At 40.9% G+C, this 15,668-nt stretch overlaps 1 protein-coding gene across 2 annotated transcripts in view; it reads left to right on the top strand.

Moving 5' to 3' along the window:
- Positions 1-15,668, top strand: part of dock8 (dedicator of cytokinesis 8) — a 64,517-nt gene that overhangs the window by 39,068 nt on the left and 9,781 nt on the right. For both annotated transcript variants that reach the window (XM_020648328.3, XM_065950087.1), the window contains 17 exons: positions 1,336-1,431; positions 1,979-2,128; positions 2,396-2,509; positions 2,943-3,098; positions 3,563-3,702; positions 3,921-4,084; positions 4,910-5,061; positions 6,550-6,732; positions 6,955-7,081; positions 7,701-7,788; positions 7,894-7,990; positions 9,152-9,286; positions 9,552-9,704; positions 12,509-12,667; positions 12,759-12,859; positions 14,537-14,729; positions 15,346-15,489. In XM_020648328.3, the coding sequence (XP_020503984.2) occupies positions 1,336-1,431; positions 1,979-2,128; positions 2,396-2,509; positions 2,943-3,098; positions 3,563-3,702; positions 3,921-4,084; positions 4,910-5,061; positions 6,550-6,732; positions 6,955-7,081; positions 7,701-7,788; positions 7,894-7,990; positions 9,152-9,286; positions 9,552-9,704; positions 12,509-12,667; positions 12,759-12,859; positions 14,537-14,729; positions 15,346-15,489 (2,352 nt within the window). The remainder of the gene's footprint in view (positions 1-1,335; positions 1,432-1,978; positions 2,129-2,395; positions 2,510-2,942; positions 3,099-3,562; positions 3,703-3,920; positions 4,085-4,909; positions 5,062-6,549; positions 6,733-6,954; positions 7,082-7,700; positions 7,789-7,893; positions 7,991-9,151; positions 9,287-9,551; positions 9,705-12,508; positions 12,668-12,758; positions 12,860-14,536; positions 14,730-15,345; positions 15,490-15,668) is intronic.

Here is a 15,668-nt window from a genome sequence, read left to right as displayed (position 1 = left end):
TTTCATCCTTTTTTCAGCTTCTCTTGTCCCATGTTAAGAGATATTTGATCATGCACCACATGTTTCTGATTAACAGGTGGACCACTTTGTGTCACACATTTGACATTTTTGATCTGAGGAAAAAATATACGTAGGAGACAAAAACTGTTGGTTGTTTTTTAGGTGTCAGATGAGTCATCAAAAAAACGAAATAGCATCTTTTTAAATGTTAGATTCTGAACGATTATGAAAGAGCTAATAAGACACCGATCGACTTTGTCACTTCCGTCTTCCTACCTTATTATGTATCGTTAGACAAATTGAAGCTACATTATACAATAATACTTATATACTGCGGTGGTGCACAGTGGTGTCCAGCTGTGAGAAAAAAATAAATAGATTTGAAAACAATAAAGCATGAATTGGATGACCCTGATGAAGGCAAAATGACTAAATGTGTCTAATTAGGTTAATAAAGTTGTATCCAACTCTGCATCTCCAAATGAAATAAAGCATGAAGCGGTTCACTTTTAGTTGACACAGAGTAGCTATTCATAGCCCCAAAGCTTCTGTACCTAACTGAACTTTAAAAAAATGGACACCTGGCTTTATTCTAAGTAAGCATTTTGTGGTTGCATATTGTTAGATGGCGGTACATGTTATTTAAGGATGTGTTTTCCATCTGATGCTTTGATTTGACTGTTGCCATGGTATGTCACTTAAGTGTTTTTGTCTTGCACTTAACCTTTTCATTTTCATTTCATATTTGATTTATTTGCTCATTTCAGTGTTTGGTTTCAACACAATAAAACACAACAAGAAGTATTTTCTCATAATACTGAAACACTGTTCATGAGCACTTTCCTAATAACACAAGATGCTGTTTAACAGAATAAGATGAGCACTTTGGCTTTGCAATCATCTAACTAGCTCCTGCAGCTTCATGTTCCATGTCCGTATGCAGCATGTGTGCGATTTGGACAAATTACTTCTGAAGGTCGCTTTACAGAGCAGCCTCTGCCATCAGCATTTTGAGTAGTCAGAAGACTAGAAAGCGCTATACAACCTCAAGTCTATAATGACTGATTCTTTACCTGGTCGACTGTAACATTATATTATGAGTCAAGCTTTGAGCCTTCAGTTCCCCTGATAACCACAGGGGGGGAGTGTTACACTGAGGACACACTTAATCTGGTTGTCTGAGTTATTGTCAATGTTTTTCTTGTTTTTTTCTAAAGTCAACTCAAGACCAGTGTAATACCTGCAGATGTTTGATTTAAATGCATATTCTTGATCCCATTCGCTTACAAAGGACGGATGTATCTCACTTCAGATTGTGTGGTTTCTCTCCTGCAGCAGTTCCATGAGGAGTTGGCCCTGCAGATGGTCGTCAGCACCGGGGTCTGCAGAGAAAATGCATACAAATATGCCTGGTTTTTCTTTGAACTGCTGGTCAGTGTGCTTTTTTAAATTCAGATGGTGTTTTCCTTTTTATTGGCACTTGTCTAGAAAAAGAGAGAACTGTTTCTGGTATGAAAATAGATGAAGTTTTTAAAACAATAGATGACCTTGTGGATACACACTTTGGAGGATTAATGATTGCTTTAATTCTTTAATGGATTAATAAGCATTTTTAAGTCACTGTAGTTTGTTTATCAAGCTGTTAGACAATGTTTCACTCTTTTGGCGTTTTAGAAGTGTATCAGCACTCATAATCCCCAAGTCCCTCCAGTTAATCTTATTTATTAACACTCCACTCTTAAGGATGCTAATTTTAATAAATAAAGCATCTAAGAGACATCTTTACTTTTTTGAATTAAAAACTGAGGATAGAAAAGGATTATAAATAATCAATCGTTGCTCTTTTCTTATCAGCTCATCCCCTCCTCTGGCAGGTTACTTGATGGATTATTGATTTTACATGCATATTCATCTCTCTCATTCTCGATTAACACTCATTTCTATTGTGTCCCCTTGTCTTTTTATCTTTCTTTAACAGGTGAAAAGCATGGCTCAGCATGTGTCCTATCTCGACAAGCACAACGTCCCTCGAAGAAGCCGCTTCTCTGATCGATTTAAGGATGACATCACCACTATTGTCTCTGTGGTAACAGCTGAGATCGGCACCATCCTTATCAAACAGCATAAGGTACTATAACCATAGCTATGCCTTAGTCTGATCCTGATATCCTTGACTGTGTCTGTGTACCTTCTGTTTTCCTGGGTCGGGTACAGCAGAAGCAGTTTCAGCCCTGAGTGTACATGTTGTCAGTGTCCTCAAAACAACAGGGGAGATGGAGGTGCTAATTATATTTGCCTCCGCGGCATCAAAAGCTCAGCTTTCATGGCTATTTGCTTGGCAAGATCCACTCAGTGCAGCTTACTGATTGCACTTTGTTGGTTGTTGTTGTTTTAGGAGGTAGAGCAAGCAGAGAAAGTCAACATCAGTCTGGCCTTCTTCCTCTACGACCTGCTGTCTCTCATGGACCGAGGATTTGTCTTTCAGCTGGTGAAAAACTACTGCAACCAGGTAAAAATAGTCAAAGAAACACTGATAAACAAACTTAAACCATTCAACATTCTTCCTTAGTTAGGAATGTAGTATATTCTTTATGTGGGAAAAATGTTGTGAGCATTATTACGTTCCCTTTTCTATATTCTTCCCAAGTCATTTTGTTCTCTTCCAGTTTATCTTTACTTTCATGTTTGAACTGTATACAACATGGACGTAGTCTAAATGACATCACCCATTGGTTTCTGAAGAGGTGTTTTGAGGCCTACAGGTGGAGATCTGCTTTCATAATAGAGATTGTAACACGGGACATGAGGGGATTTATTGGCTTTAATGTCCAGCCTCAAGTGGACACTTAGTGGCACTTGCACTTTTGTATTGACTGCATTTGTCAACACTGCAGGTTGACACTTTTTCTGTTTTTTTTGTGTGTGCTCTTTCTCCACTCTAGATGTCAGCTAAGAGTGTGTCAATGCCAACACTGATCAGCATGCGTCTTGAGTTCCTGCGAATCCTGTGCAGTCACGAGCACTACCTCAACCTGAGCCTCTTCTTCAGCAGCCCCGCCTCCGCTCCTGCCTCACCATGTCCCTCTATCTCCTCACAGGTTTGTCCCTTGTCCGTCAAAGTTCCCACCTGTATATTTGTAATTTAGACGTACAGGTGATTTCATTGTCATGATTATCTCGGCTGCATAGAAGTAAAAAGCGAGTGTAAATGTTTGAACTTGCAGGTATTTTTAGCAATTTAAGAGAAAAGCACTTAAAAAGTAAAATAAACAGGATTACCAAAGTAATGTAAGTGAAAATGCACACTGTGTTATTAACAGTGTGTAAATATACAGTTTTTGCATTACTCCCCTTACAGTAGAAGTAATTCCTAATATGTGTCAACCTACTTGTCAATTAACCTGAATCTGATTCTAAGTAGAATTATTAGTGGCCAGTTTCAGGAGTTAACAGATGGAGTAGGTGAATTTGAGTGGGATCTCCTTTAAATCGTGCATTTCTTCAGATTAAGGTAAATATCTTCATTTAATCTGTTACTCTTTCATTTGTATTTCCACTTCAGAGTTCTGGCTCCATTGGTTTCCAGGAGCAGCAGAGGATCATGGCTCTGTTTGAGCTTTCTCAGGAGTTCAAGCAGCAGCATTACCTCACCGGTCTGCTGCTGACGGAGCTCAGCGCGGCTCTCGACTTGGAGTCGGAGGGGTAGGAAACTATTTCTTACATATTAACATATTGGTCGTGACCTTGCTATAACACTGCGTTCTATTGATTTTTCCAACATGAGCAACATATCTTTCACTACTACTACGATTTATCTGTTTAAATTATTGCTTTGATGTTGGCAAAAGGGCAACAACATCAAATATTTGATTCCTGTAAACTTTGCATAAAATTCATAAAGCTTTTATGCATTTTCCCAGGGGAAAGGTCCAGAGAAAGGCTATCAATGCCATCTACAGCCTACTGTGTTCTCATGATCTTGACCATCGCTGTATCAAACCAGAGGTCAGAGCCAAGGTGGCAGCTCTCTATCTCTCCCTGGTGGGGATTATCATTGACTCCACCAACTATCTGGACTTCACTGGTAATTATACACACAAACATATAACTGCCCTGAGATGTAGAATGCTTACAGTACACGCTTTAGTAAAAACCACTGAGTCCTTTTCACCAAAAACATTTATTTAATTTTGTCATTCTTATGCAGACCTCAGTAAGAATAAGAAACATGGGTTTTTCACTGTAGATGAACACATAAGAATTTTGCAACCACGTTGTTATATTCATAGTTATAGTAGTTGTAGTTAATGGTTCTTCAGTTTTGTGAACTTAACGGTTGTGGAAACATATACTCACCAATAAAGGTCGGACCCTGGTGTAAAATGTATAAACTCTAACAAAAGAATCCCTCTGAATCATCACTTATTAACAACAATAAGCGTGTGGTGGTGTCTGTATCTGCAGAAACTCTACCTGGTGCATGTGTTTTCTTATTTTGCTTTCTTTTGGAAGTTTTTTTTTGGCTTTAACCTTTGGGCAGTCGGTTTTTAGTCCTGAGCCAATAACAGATGGCATTGTGTAAGGACGGGAAGTGCATGGTACCATATCATGGGAGCTAACAGATGAGGAAGCAACTGGTATACCTGAGCTTGATTTAATTTGAAATATCCACGATACTTGCCATGTTGAAAATAATATGCGCTTAGTGAGCCCCCCCCCCCCCCCCCCCCCCTTTATTCTACCTTCTTTTTCACATATGAATAAAGCATGTTTTAAATCAAGATTTCAAGGTTTATTTTAACTCAGGGACACCAGACATCGTTTTACGTTAAAGGTTTAATTTAATCCTGTGTGCTCCAGCTCCCTCTTCTTTAACTTGAGCATATTTGACCCCTAATTTTCTCCCTAGTTTCTGATGCACGCGGCGGGAAAAACAAGACGGGCGGACCCGAGGATGACCTTGAAAATGTCCCAGCCATCAATCAGTCTGTTGCCATGGCAATTGCCGGGAACCCCTTCAACACGCTAGGACGGAATGTTCTTGTTTCCATGGCATCCTTGGTAAAATTCTGAGATAATCTCTAAATGTTAAGATGATAACAGATTATACTTTGTTTTCATTGTTTTTAAAAGTTCAAAAGTGCATATGTGTGTGTGTGTGTGTGTGTGTGTGAAAGTATTCTGCCTCCTAACAGGTGAGCTGCACTGAAGCAGATTGATTAGCTGTCAGCGCCACACACACACTTCATCCATCCTGAAAAATCACACTCATACATGCTCTCACTTACTCACTCACTCACACACACACACACACAAACTTACACATGTCTATGGGAAATGGTTTATGGGCAGGAATTGCCATCATAAGTGAACAGGGCCGTCCTCTCTGACAAACAGATCCATCAAGTGTAGCTACAGCAACAGCACAACGAAAAGAAAAAAATGAACACTGCCTTTCTCTTCTTCCTCCTCTGCCTCTTTCCAGGAGATGAATCAGTTCCTTCCATGTTAAAACATGAAACACTGTTGTGGAAAAACTGATTTTCACACAACTGAGCCATCAGCTGGTATCCATCACAAATCCAAATATGGCTGCCAGAGCCCTTACTCTTCATTTTCATGCTGATCCCCTTCAAACAATGTTTGACTCTTTTACTCATGGCAACAGAACTGGTTACTCCCAGGCAGCATATTTTACAAATAAACAAGTGATGGTTTTGATTATATCCTACAAATATTCTGACGTTGGTTCTGGTGAGCTTACGGAGACCTGGAAACCAGGTTCAGTGAGGGACACCCAGAGCACTAGGAGGTTAATGGGTACATTTATCAAAGCTGCCACACAGTGAAGCGGCAGCGGCTCTCTATAGCAGCGATTCATCATCACACCAATGAAGGTAAATTAATCTGCAGTAGATTTAATGCCTATTAAAATGGGGAAGAGAACCTACTTTTCTAAAGCCACTGTGGCTAAACATCTTAGTGGTTTAGTGAAGCCTGTAAAAAGATATGGTTAGTTTGTTAGATACACTAAATACCCTGCATAACGTAATAAAAAGAGCCAGACACTAAAACTCACAGTGTTTGGAAGAGACCTGACGCCTGAACTACGAATAAAGTTCAGTATAGCCAGGGTATGACAGGAAACACAAAGTGTTTGTCTTTCTTTTGTTTCTCTCTCCCTCCTCCCCTCTCTCGACCAGCTCATAGAGCTCCTGAGTCAAGAGATCGGATTGGTCAGTAAATAGAATTTCATACATGTTGAGCTTTTACCCAGTACTTAACCTGCTCCGAAGCCGGTTACTTCTCAACAAGGTTCGGTGTTACCATGGCAACGTACCCCGGTGAGAAGTGAGACACCTGTCGTAGTACAGAAAACCCAGAGTTAACCCTGATGTTACTCCATTAGTGCAGGCAGCTTGAGTATATGTAATGTTTGATTTCTTTATGTCTCCGTTTTGAACGTCTTTGAAATGGCACAGAGTCTCTTTCTCTTCCACATGAAACCCTACCAAACTCCATATCCGTCTCTCTCCTCTGTCCTCCCAGCAAGGTAAATCCACAGCCACCCTGGCAGCAGACACCAGTCGCCACCTGTTGGTGTGTTTCCTATGGGTGATGAAGAACGCAGACCGGAGTCTGATTCAGCGCTGGACCGTCGACATGCCTCCCTCGCAGCTGAACAAGCTGCTGGAGCTCCTCACTATCTGTGTGTCCTGTTTCGATTACAGGGTCAGTTTTTGTTGTTTTTTTTTTGCATCAGTGTACACATTTTAATTCTATTTTATTTTTAAATAGATACAGATGGAAACGTGTGTATGCTTAGGTCATTTCTCCAGCTGTATTTATCAAACATATTGTAGGTATAAATGCAGAGTATTTAGGACAAAGTTTTAAAACTGTATTCAATGTGTCTTTGCACTAGGTGAATATTTGTTTTTTTTGTGTGTGTAGGGTAACCAGAGCACTGACAAAGTGAGCACCCAGGCCTTACAGAAATCCCAGCAGGCAAAGCTGCAGCTGGAAGAAGCCCTGCTGAGAGGAATGGGCGCCCGTGGGGAAATGATGAAACGAGTTGGAGGTAGTGTATCTCCTTGCACTTTAACAAGTACATTTTTGCGAGGTGCTTTGCTGTCAGATTTAGATCAGCGTTTTCGGCAATATTTAAAAAAGTTTTGTACATGAGCTGCCTCCCAAATGGGGGAACACTCACATTTTTGATATGTTATCAGTATTTCCAAAATGTGGGGTCAGCAAGTCACTGTAAGAACCAATTTCAGGTCACACAGCCTGTGCTTAGGCACTCCAAGTCTTCTTGCAATAGTCAGGAGTTTTGTACATCTCATGTTTGCTCTGTGTGCAGTTTTTGAAACATGGCTATACTCGTGTGTATGTTGACTGCAAGGAGATTTTTGACTATAGTGAAAATACAGCTCTAATACTGAACATTTTCTCAGATCTTTTTTTACACATGTCATCTAACACATTTTGTCTGCATGAAGTCCTTTCATATATATCTAAGTGCATATTCAATACCCAAAGTACACTGTACAAACAATCAGTCATGGAGATTTATAATGTATTTTCTAGAATTTAGTGTAACTGTTGTGATAAACTTTTTACAAGTTTAAACAAATAGTTTTTTTTATTGTAAATAAAAAAATCTTTAGTGTGACGAGCTTCTTTTGGATTCCTCACAGGAATGGATAGGACTATGGGCCAGAAGGAGCACCTACGATGGAGGAAAGACCTCACTCAGTGGAGACAGACGAATGACAGACAGGATAAGTGAGTCACGTTCACCAGTCTGTCTTAATATTTGTCTTTTTCGACTGCCTTTTCTTTTTTTTTTGAACGTGTTGTCCCCTCTTTAAATTTCTCTCCTTCACTCAGGACTAAAGCGGAGTTGGACCAGGAGGCTCTGATCAGTGGGAACTTAGCCACAGAGGCGAACCTTGTAGTGCTTGACCTGCTGGAAACCATTGTACAGGTGAGAACACTCTAACCAGTATCTTAAAGCATGTCTAAAATATGTAGATGAAACAATGACCAGAAGAACAGAACCTGAAAAATAAAGTGAAGCCTTTTTAGCGTTTAGACACATCGTAATATATATTATTAGATATTTTGCAGTTGCAGAGGGATCCTCAGAGTCAACAGGAAGTTATCGTTCATCAGCAAGCCCCATCTCAAATCAGTCAATGTGTTTGCATGATTAAAATACCAACTGAGAACCTGAGTCACTATTTGTGTAAACCCTGATCAGCTTTCTTGGTATGGAGCCAGATCAACAAGAAAAAAAAACACACCAAAAACTGAGAAACATTTTGTACTTTAGAAATACATCCTATTTATATGTGGAATATTTACATTTATACAGAAAGACAAACACATTTGTGTGCATGAATAGTATTTTATGAATAGATTCATTTTTATATAAACCCTAATATATACTGGACATTTTTTTCTTGTTGAGACTTATGTGGCACCATATCGTATAGTCTACACCAGAGCAATGCCACACCAAACAAATAGGGGAACAGGTTCATTGCATTTACTTGTTAAAAGCAAACTCATTTTGAAAGGTGTTGAACAAAAAATGTGACACATTTAAGTCTTAGCTTACATATTTATCCCCCTGTCTTTTTCAAAAGTTTAGTTGTTTGATAACTGAGCAGCTAAAACATCAAATTGTACCTTTTTTTATTGTGCAAAAATGTGAAAATGATACAGGTGCTAAACAATAAAGACAGTTGTGAAATAGTCAGACATACCAAAGGCAGTAATTAAACAAGCAAACTAAGGAAGACAAAAATAACAGCAGGCAGTGTGAAGAAAAGAGCAAGTGAGGAAGAGAGCTGAAGTTATCTCGATGGTCTTAAAGAGACGAGAGGAGTGGTTTTGTGTATTGATAATATGCATCTATGAATGTGTAGGTGTGTGGGAGCATGTAATGGTACAAAAAGTGAATATTTAAGGGGATGGGTGATGTTGAGGACAAGGGGTTAGTAGCTTTGGTATCAAATAGGAGCTCTTCTACTGTTGATAAGAGGGTATGGTGAAGGGAAGAGTTTAGTAGCTACATTTTGTCTTCCTAATGTATTCACAGGTTCAACTATTTGTCCTCTTCTCCCCTCCCTTTCCTGTCCAGGCGGTGCCATTGGCCGACTGTAAGGACAGCGTGGTTGGCGGTGTGTTGAAGGTGTTACTCCACTCTCTCACCTGCAACCAGAGCACCACTTTCCTCTCTCACACCTTCAGCACACTCAGAGCGCTGGTTGTCAAGGTACTTTTAATATGATGTGTGTGTGTGTGTGTGTACGTGGTCGCACTTTGTGAAAATACAGGAGGAGATGTGTGGGTGGATGTGTATACACAGGCGCTCACTGTGTCTAAATTAAATGTTCTTATTAGCCTGTGGGGGTGGCAAACTGCGGATACAAGCCTGGTGGTATAAATGTGTGTGTCTGTGTCATACCACTCCATGTCAGTGTCTGGTTGTATTTTTCTGCATTTCTTTCTCTTTTTTTTTTACGTTTGTTTATGTGCAGTTTGGAGACTTGTTGTTTGAGGAGGAGGCGGAGCAGTGTGCCGACCTGTGCCAGAAGGTGCTTCAGTACTGCAGCAGCCCTCTCGACGAGAACAGGAGCCAGGCCTGTGCAACCCTCTACCTTATCATGAGATACAGCTACAGCAACGCCAGTGTAAGAACACACGCACAAAAACATCACCACACACAAAAATCTCCTGTATATGCTCAAAAAGGTTGCAGCCTCATAGATTTACCCACACAAAGCAAATGGCAGGCGTGTTACCTTTTTCCGTCAGATAAAAACCTTATCTAACATCTAAGCCTGCTGCAGAAATTGCATTAATGTCAGGCTACATTGGATTTAAGTGCACATGAGAGTGCAGAATTGCCAGTGATGCATGTTCTCGTGAACACACACAGAAGCGGGATGTCACACACATCTTATCCCATCTTCTTTTCACTTTTTCCCCCCTCCTGCTCGGCTTTAATGTCTTTTCCATGTCTATTTTGAGCGTGCCGCAGAAACTTTTCTGCTGAAGGATGTGTCTCTGAGAAGAGAGCGGAGAGATATGTCACTGTCTGCCTCCTCATGTTCCTACCCCTCTTTAACTAATGACAGCCGGGCCTCTGTGCGTGAGTGTGTATGTGTGTTTCAGCTACATATGTGTCAGTGTGTAGGTATATGCGCATAAAGGGCAGGGAGGGAGAGAGAGAGAGAGAGAGAGAGAGCGAGCATGTGAAAAGAGTGAATAAGGGGGAAGTCAGGATAGAGATTGAGGAGTGTTTTTGCCAGGGGTGAAGCAGCGATGGAGGGATGAGATTGAGAAGAGACAGATCTGAGGGAAGCGAGATTTAGGATGGAGTCTCTTCTTTCATTTTCTCTGCTAGTTCTGTAAGTGCTGCTGCAGTCGATATTTCCTGTGTTTACAGTCTGTACACTTTAATGAAAGTCAGACACCAGCCTGTGGAGCACACATATACACACAAACACACACAAACACACACAAACACACACACAAACACACACACACACACACACACACACACTCATACAGTATGTCCAGTTGGAGAGCGTTTCCCTTCTGCGTGCCTCAGCGTATGTTTGTTTATTCGCTGTATACAGAGGGAGCTGTGATCTGAATTAGCGGAGCAGCCGTATGACTCATTCATACAGAACTTACTCTTTACCTCTTCCTTTGTTTATGTTTTCATCCCTTCATCCGCCCACGCTTTACTCTCCGTATGTCACACACATTTTTTTTTTCCTTCTTCATCATTTACTTTCATTTTAGATTGTGGTGGAAAAAAAAGCTACAACAAGCTTTTTCTTCTTTCAGAAATGGGACCATTCACAAAAAAATCCCCCGAAAAAACAGATACTTGTGGTCGTTACTAATCCACCAAAGTTATTGAAAGCTTGGAACAAGAAAGATGGAGGAAAAGGGAAGATTAGAAAGAAGAAGAGAAAGAGAGACAAGGAGGGTTATATGTTGACTTCGTCAATCATTTAGGCTACTTTTCAGTGCGTAAACAGACACACACACACACACACACACACACACACACACACACACACACACACACACACACACACACACACACACACACACACACACACACACACACACACACACACACACACACACACACACACACACACACACGTACACCCTGAGTTAGAGGGCAGTGATGGGTGGTTAGGCTCTGGCTCCATGCTCAGTTGAACAGAATGGGGCCGTAGAGATGATCCATGGGTGATTATGTCTCTGCTAATGGGAGATCATTTCCCGCTTAGCTGGTCATGCCGGAGATAGATGGGACGTCACACATACACGAGCACTCTCTCTCTCCCCTTACACACACACACACACACATACACACACACACGCTCGGTCCCCGCTGTCGAGGATGGAGGGGTGTTTGTCAGGCCTGTTATCTTTGACAGGTCGTGTGAAGGATGGAGTGAACAGTAAAAGGAGGAGGAAGGGGAAACAAATTGAGGAGAGGAAACAAGAAAAGCTGCTTAGCAATAAAAGTATTGATTAAAACAAAAACACCTAAAATCTTATCAAGAGCATTTGTATAATTTGTAGTCCAAATATTTCACTCCACTTCATATAAGCCACATTCATCTGACGAGTCCTGATGTCAGATGTCCTGATGCTATTTATCATATTTCTGTGGTCTAGGTAGGGAGCTTGCTACAAAAGGAATACAGCAGATGAAATACTGAAAACAAGTCTACATTTCCATAATGTGATTATCAATAAAGTACAGAAAAAAACAATTAATGATACTACAAAAAAAAATCCTTAGAGTAAAGCATGCAAATGTGTGTTGTCTACTTTTTTATGCATCCAGAATATGGTAATGCTTTAAACTAGTCATCATAAATAAATCATGCCTCCCTCACAAAGACTGATGTTTTTTTAATCCATGTGTTGTGGAAGCTGGTTTTAATGTATCCACGTTATGTTTGAAGGAGTGATCACAAATAGTCTGTCAGTCTGTGGCCTCAAACCATTTTTATTAAAGGACATTTTTCATGACCACTGTGAAATATGAACCAGATCAAGTGTAAAAAGAAAAACCTCATCTCTAATAGAACGACTCTTGCCCTGGGAATATTATCGTTTGTATGGTAACTAAGCAATTTAGAGGCAAATGTAGTCCAACGAGCACTGGAGAGGGATTGTTGCTGCATTAGTCTGTTAAATGTTATTTTGCTTTTGTTTAGTCAATGAATATTTTACATGTTTGTCTCTAGCTTAGAGGCAAGGTATCAGACGGGAAAATGTTTTCATCTTTGAGTCTGCAAAAAAAAGGAATAGCGTGAAATTCGGCCTTGCTGTGTTGCAGTTTCACATCAGCTTATGATGTGCTTATGATACATTTTACAGTCCTCCTTAATGTATCGGAAGCACTGCAAAAGTGATTATCCCTGACATTCACTGTCGCCCTCTCTGCTTTTAACAGAACTTCTCAAGAGTCAAGATGCAGGTCACCATGTCTCTGGCCTCGCTGGTCGGCAAATCATCCGACTTCCAGGAGGAATACTTACGACGCTCTCTCCGCACCATCCTTGCCTACGCGGAGGAGGATGGAGAGATGCAGAGCACTCAGCTGCCCTCGCAGGTATACAACCACACACAAACACGCTGCATTACATTGGCTGATATTGATCGTATTGACGTCTCATGCCGGCCTCTTGTGTCTGAATTTTCAGGTGGATGAGCTTCTGAGAAACCTTAACAGTATTTTGTCAGACACGGTTAAGATGAGGGAGTTCCAGGAAGATCCAGAGATGCTCATGGACCTCATGTACAGGTGAAAACACTTTTACAAAGCCCGTCTCCTTGTTTCTCTGTCGTCAGTGTCTGCCTTTTAATATCCTTTCTTTCTCATCAGGCTGTGGCTTCTCTCTATGTTGCGCTGCTGGTTCCTATTTCTCTGTGGTCTGGGCTGTTTTGCCTCTGTTTGCTGCCCTCACTATGGAAACCATGTGGTAGCAGTTTAGTCTTCTGATCTGGCTTTGTGTATATGCAAATGCAAACAGTGTGTGTACAATCCTGTGTAAGAACACGAAGGGAAAACACTGAGACAAAGAGAGCATACATGTGCTGTATGTTGATTCAGGCACTTCACCTCAACATGCTCTAATGTCCCCTTCTACATGTGTCATTTATCATCCACCTTTCTGTTTGCGTTTGGTTCCCGGACGCCCTACGAGTGTTTTTGACGGCTGCACAGATTGACCCATTAGCTTTTTCACTCTCACCTAGACTCACCCCGATGTTTACCTCCGAGCTCCCAAACACACAGATCATTGATGCACAACACATTTGGCCTCCAGATGCTGGAATTCGTTTAAGTATAGTAATAGTGACTCACCTGCTTTATAAATAAATTCATTCAGACTGTTTCAGCCTTTTTCCCCCCATGCTGTTTGGCTCATGACTATTCATGCACTGCATTAGCAGGGAAACATTTTCCATATTCTTTGTTTCCCCTGAAAACCCTAATCGGGTAATAAACTGTGTGAGGTTGACATCATAGGTTATGTGACACATGCTATACAATATACAATACATAACAGGGGTGGGAACCGCAGGGTAACCCACGATATGATACTCGCTACGTGGCCTGGGATACGGATAATATCACGGTACAGGAATCATTTATATATTGGAGACAGTCATGTAATGATACATCATGATTTTATAGTAGAGTAATATAAAATGTTTATCTAATAGGGTGAGGTGCAGGATTCATTTATTCACTGCAATTTGGTGTCAGTTTTCCGTCTCATCATGCTTCATCTCCTCACTTTTTTTCACCCCGTATAGACATCATCCCCCTTTCTCGTCATCCTCGTTTTATTTCACTCTCAACTTTTTCTTTCTTTATTTTTTACTTTTTCACTTTTGTTCAAGTTAACCCTCCTCATGTCACAAGCGCCGCCGCTAGGACTCATGAAGCGGTGAAAAGATGCTTAATCTATTTAGAGCGCTTTAAAAAAAGTTAATACTGTATATAGATATTTGGCATCAGTGATACTATTATTATAACACACCAGTCAGGGGTTACAATATATTGCTGTATTGATACTTTGGCCCACCACTAATTCACCACCACTTTTAATGCTAAAGAGGGTTTTATTCAGGTTGTTAAAAATAAAATTAGGGGTCATGTACACTTTTCTATGTTTTATTTAATAATACAAAATAATATATACTGAGTAGTATAGTAGTTATCCAACTCTTCATTTCACTAACAAACTTCTGTCTTTTTAATGTGAGTGGTTTTTTAAATCAAATACCCCTGTTTGTATTGTTGTTGCTGCTCTTTCTAGCCTCTTGTGCACGTTTGATTTGATATCATAAACTGTTTCTCTCTCGCCTTCTTCGCTTAGTCTCTCTCTAATCTCAATGAGACGTTTACCTGGTTAAATAAGGGGAAAACAAAAAAAACATCAATGGCCTTCTTGTCCTCCCCCCTCCCCAGGATAGCAAAGGGCTACCAGACGTCTCCTGACCTCCGTCTGACCTGGCTGCAGAACATGGCGGAGAAGCACAACAACAGGAAGTGTTACACTGAGTCGGCCATGTGTCTGGTCCACGCTGCTGCCCTGGTGGCCGAGTATCTCAGCATGCTGGAGGATCACAAGTACCTTCCTGTTGGCAGCGTCACCTTCCAGGTAGAGAACACAAACACAGATCTGCACACCAAAAACGCCCGAAAACCAAAAAAATAAACACATTTTCAGACAGGAAAATGGTGTAGTTGTTACCGCACAAACTAAGCATTCATCGTTTGTTTGTTGTAACTGTTGGTTGTTTAGTTGAACAGAGGCAAACCCTTCCTGCACACCACACATCATCACACACCTCCCCGTGGATTATTTCCAAACTTGGTCTTTTAGTGTCCAGAGGGGGGAGCTGTACACTCATAACGTCAACATAGAAATATGGTCCCCCGGTAGCTCTGCTTAACACAACGCCTTTGAAGATGAAGGGTGGAAAAAAGGCAAATGTGCTCCTGTGGGATCTTGTGAACAGACTGCTCCCATGAACTGAAAACAGACAGTTATAACCCTTCCTATGACAACAGTGTTATTGATTAGCTGGACCTCTGTGGCGCTTGTGGTACAGGACCCTCTAACCTGCAGCAGTCAGCAGGTCATTGATTGGATGGCCATCAAATTAGTTCCTTCTCCCTCTGTAGGACATCTCCTTTTAAAGTCAGCCCTGCGATTGATTATTTGATTAAGAAGGTTAATTGATTGATTAGCTGCCTCTTTTTTTCCTCCTCAGAACATCTCCCCCAACGTGCTGGAGGAATCGGCGGTGTCGGATGACATCCTGTCTCCAGACGAGGACGGAGTGTGTTCAGGACGCTACTTCACCGAGAGCGGCCTGGTGGGACTGCTGGAGCAGGCGGCGGAGCTCTTCAGTAATGTAATACGATGAAGCTGCAGTCATAGTTCTACATGTTTGTTAGAATAGAAACCTGTGCCTGTAACTCATATTTTCTAATCTTAACTACTAAACAACAACACAATAAGAAGATAGATGTGAAAATTAAAACACCAATTAAAACACTAAAAGAAGGAAATAATGTGCCATTGTATTTCATC

This window comes from Labrus bergylta, chromosome 2 (assembly GCF_963930695.1).
Source record: "Labrus bergylta chromosome 2, fLabBer1.1, whole genome shotgun sequence".
NCBI lineage: Eukaryota > Metazoa > Chordata > Actinopteri > Labriformes > Labridae > Labrus > Labrus bergylta.
The sequence above is the reverse complement of the archived record's forward strand: the minus strand, read 5'-3'. Positions and strand labels throughout refer to the sequence as shown.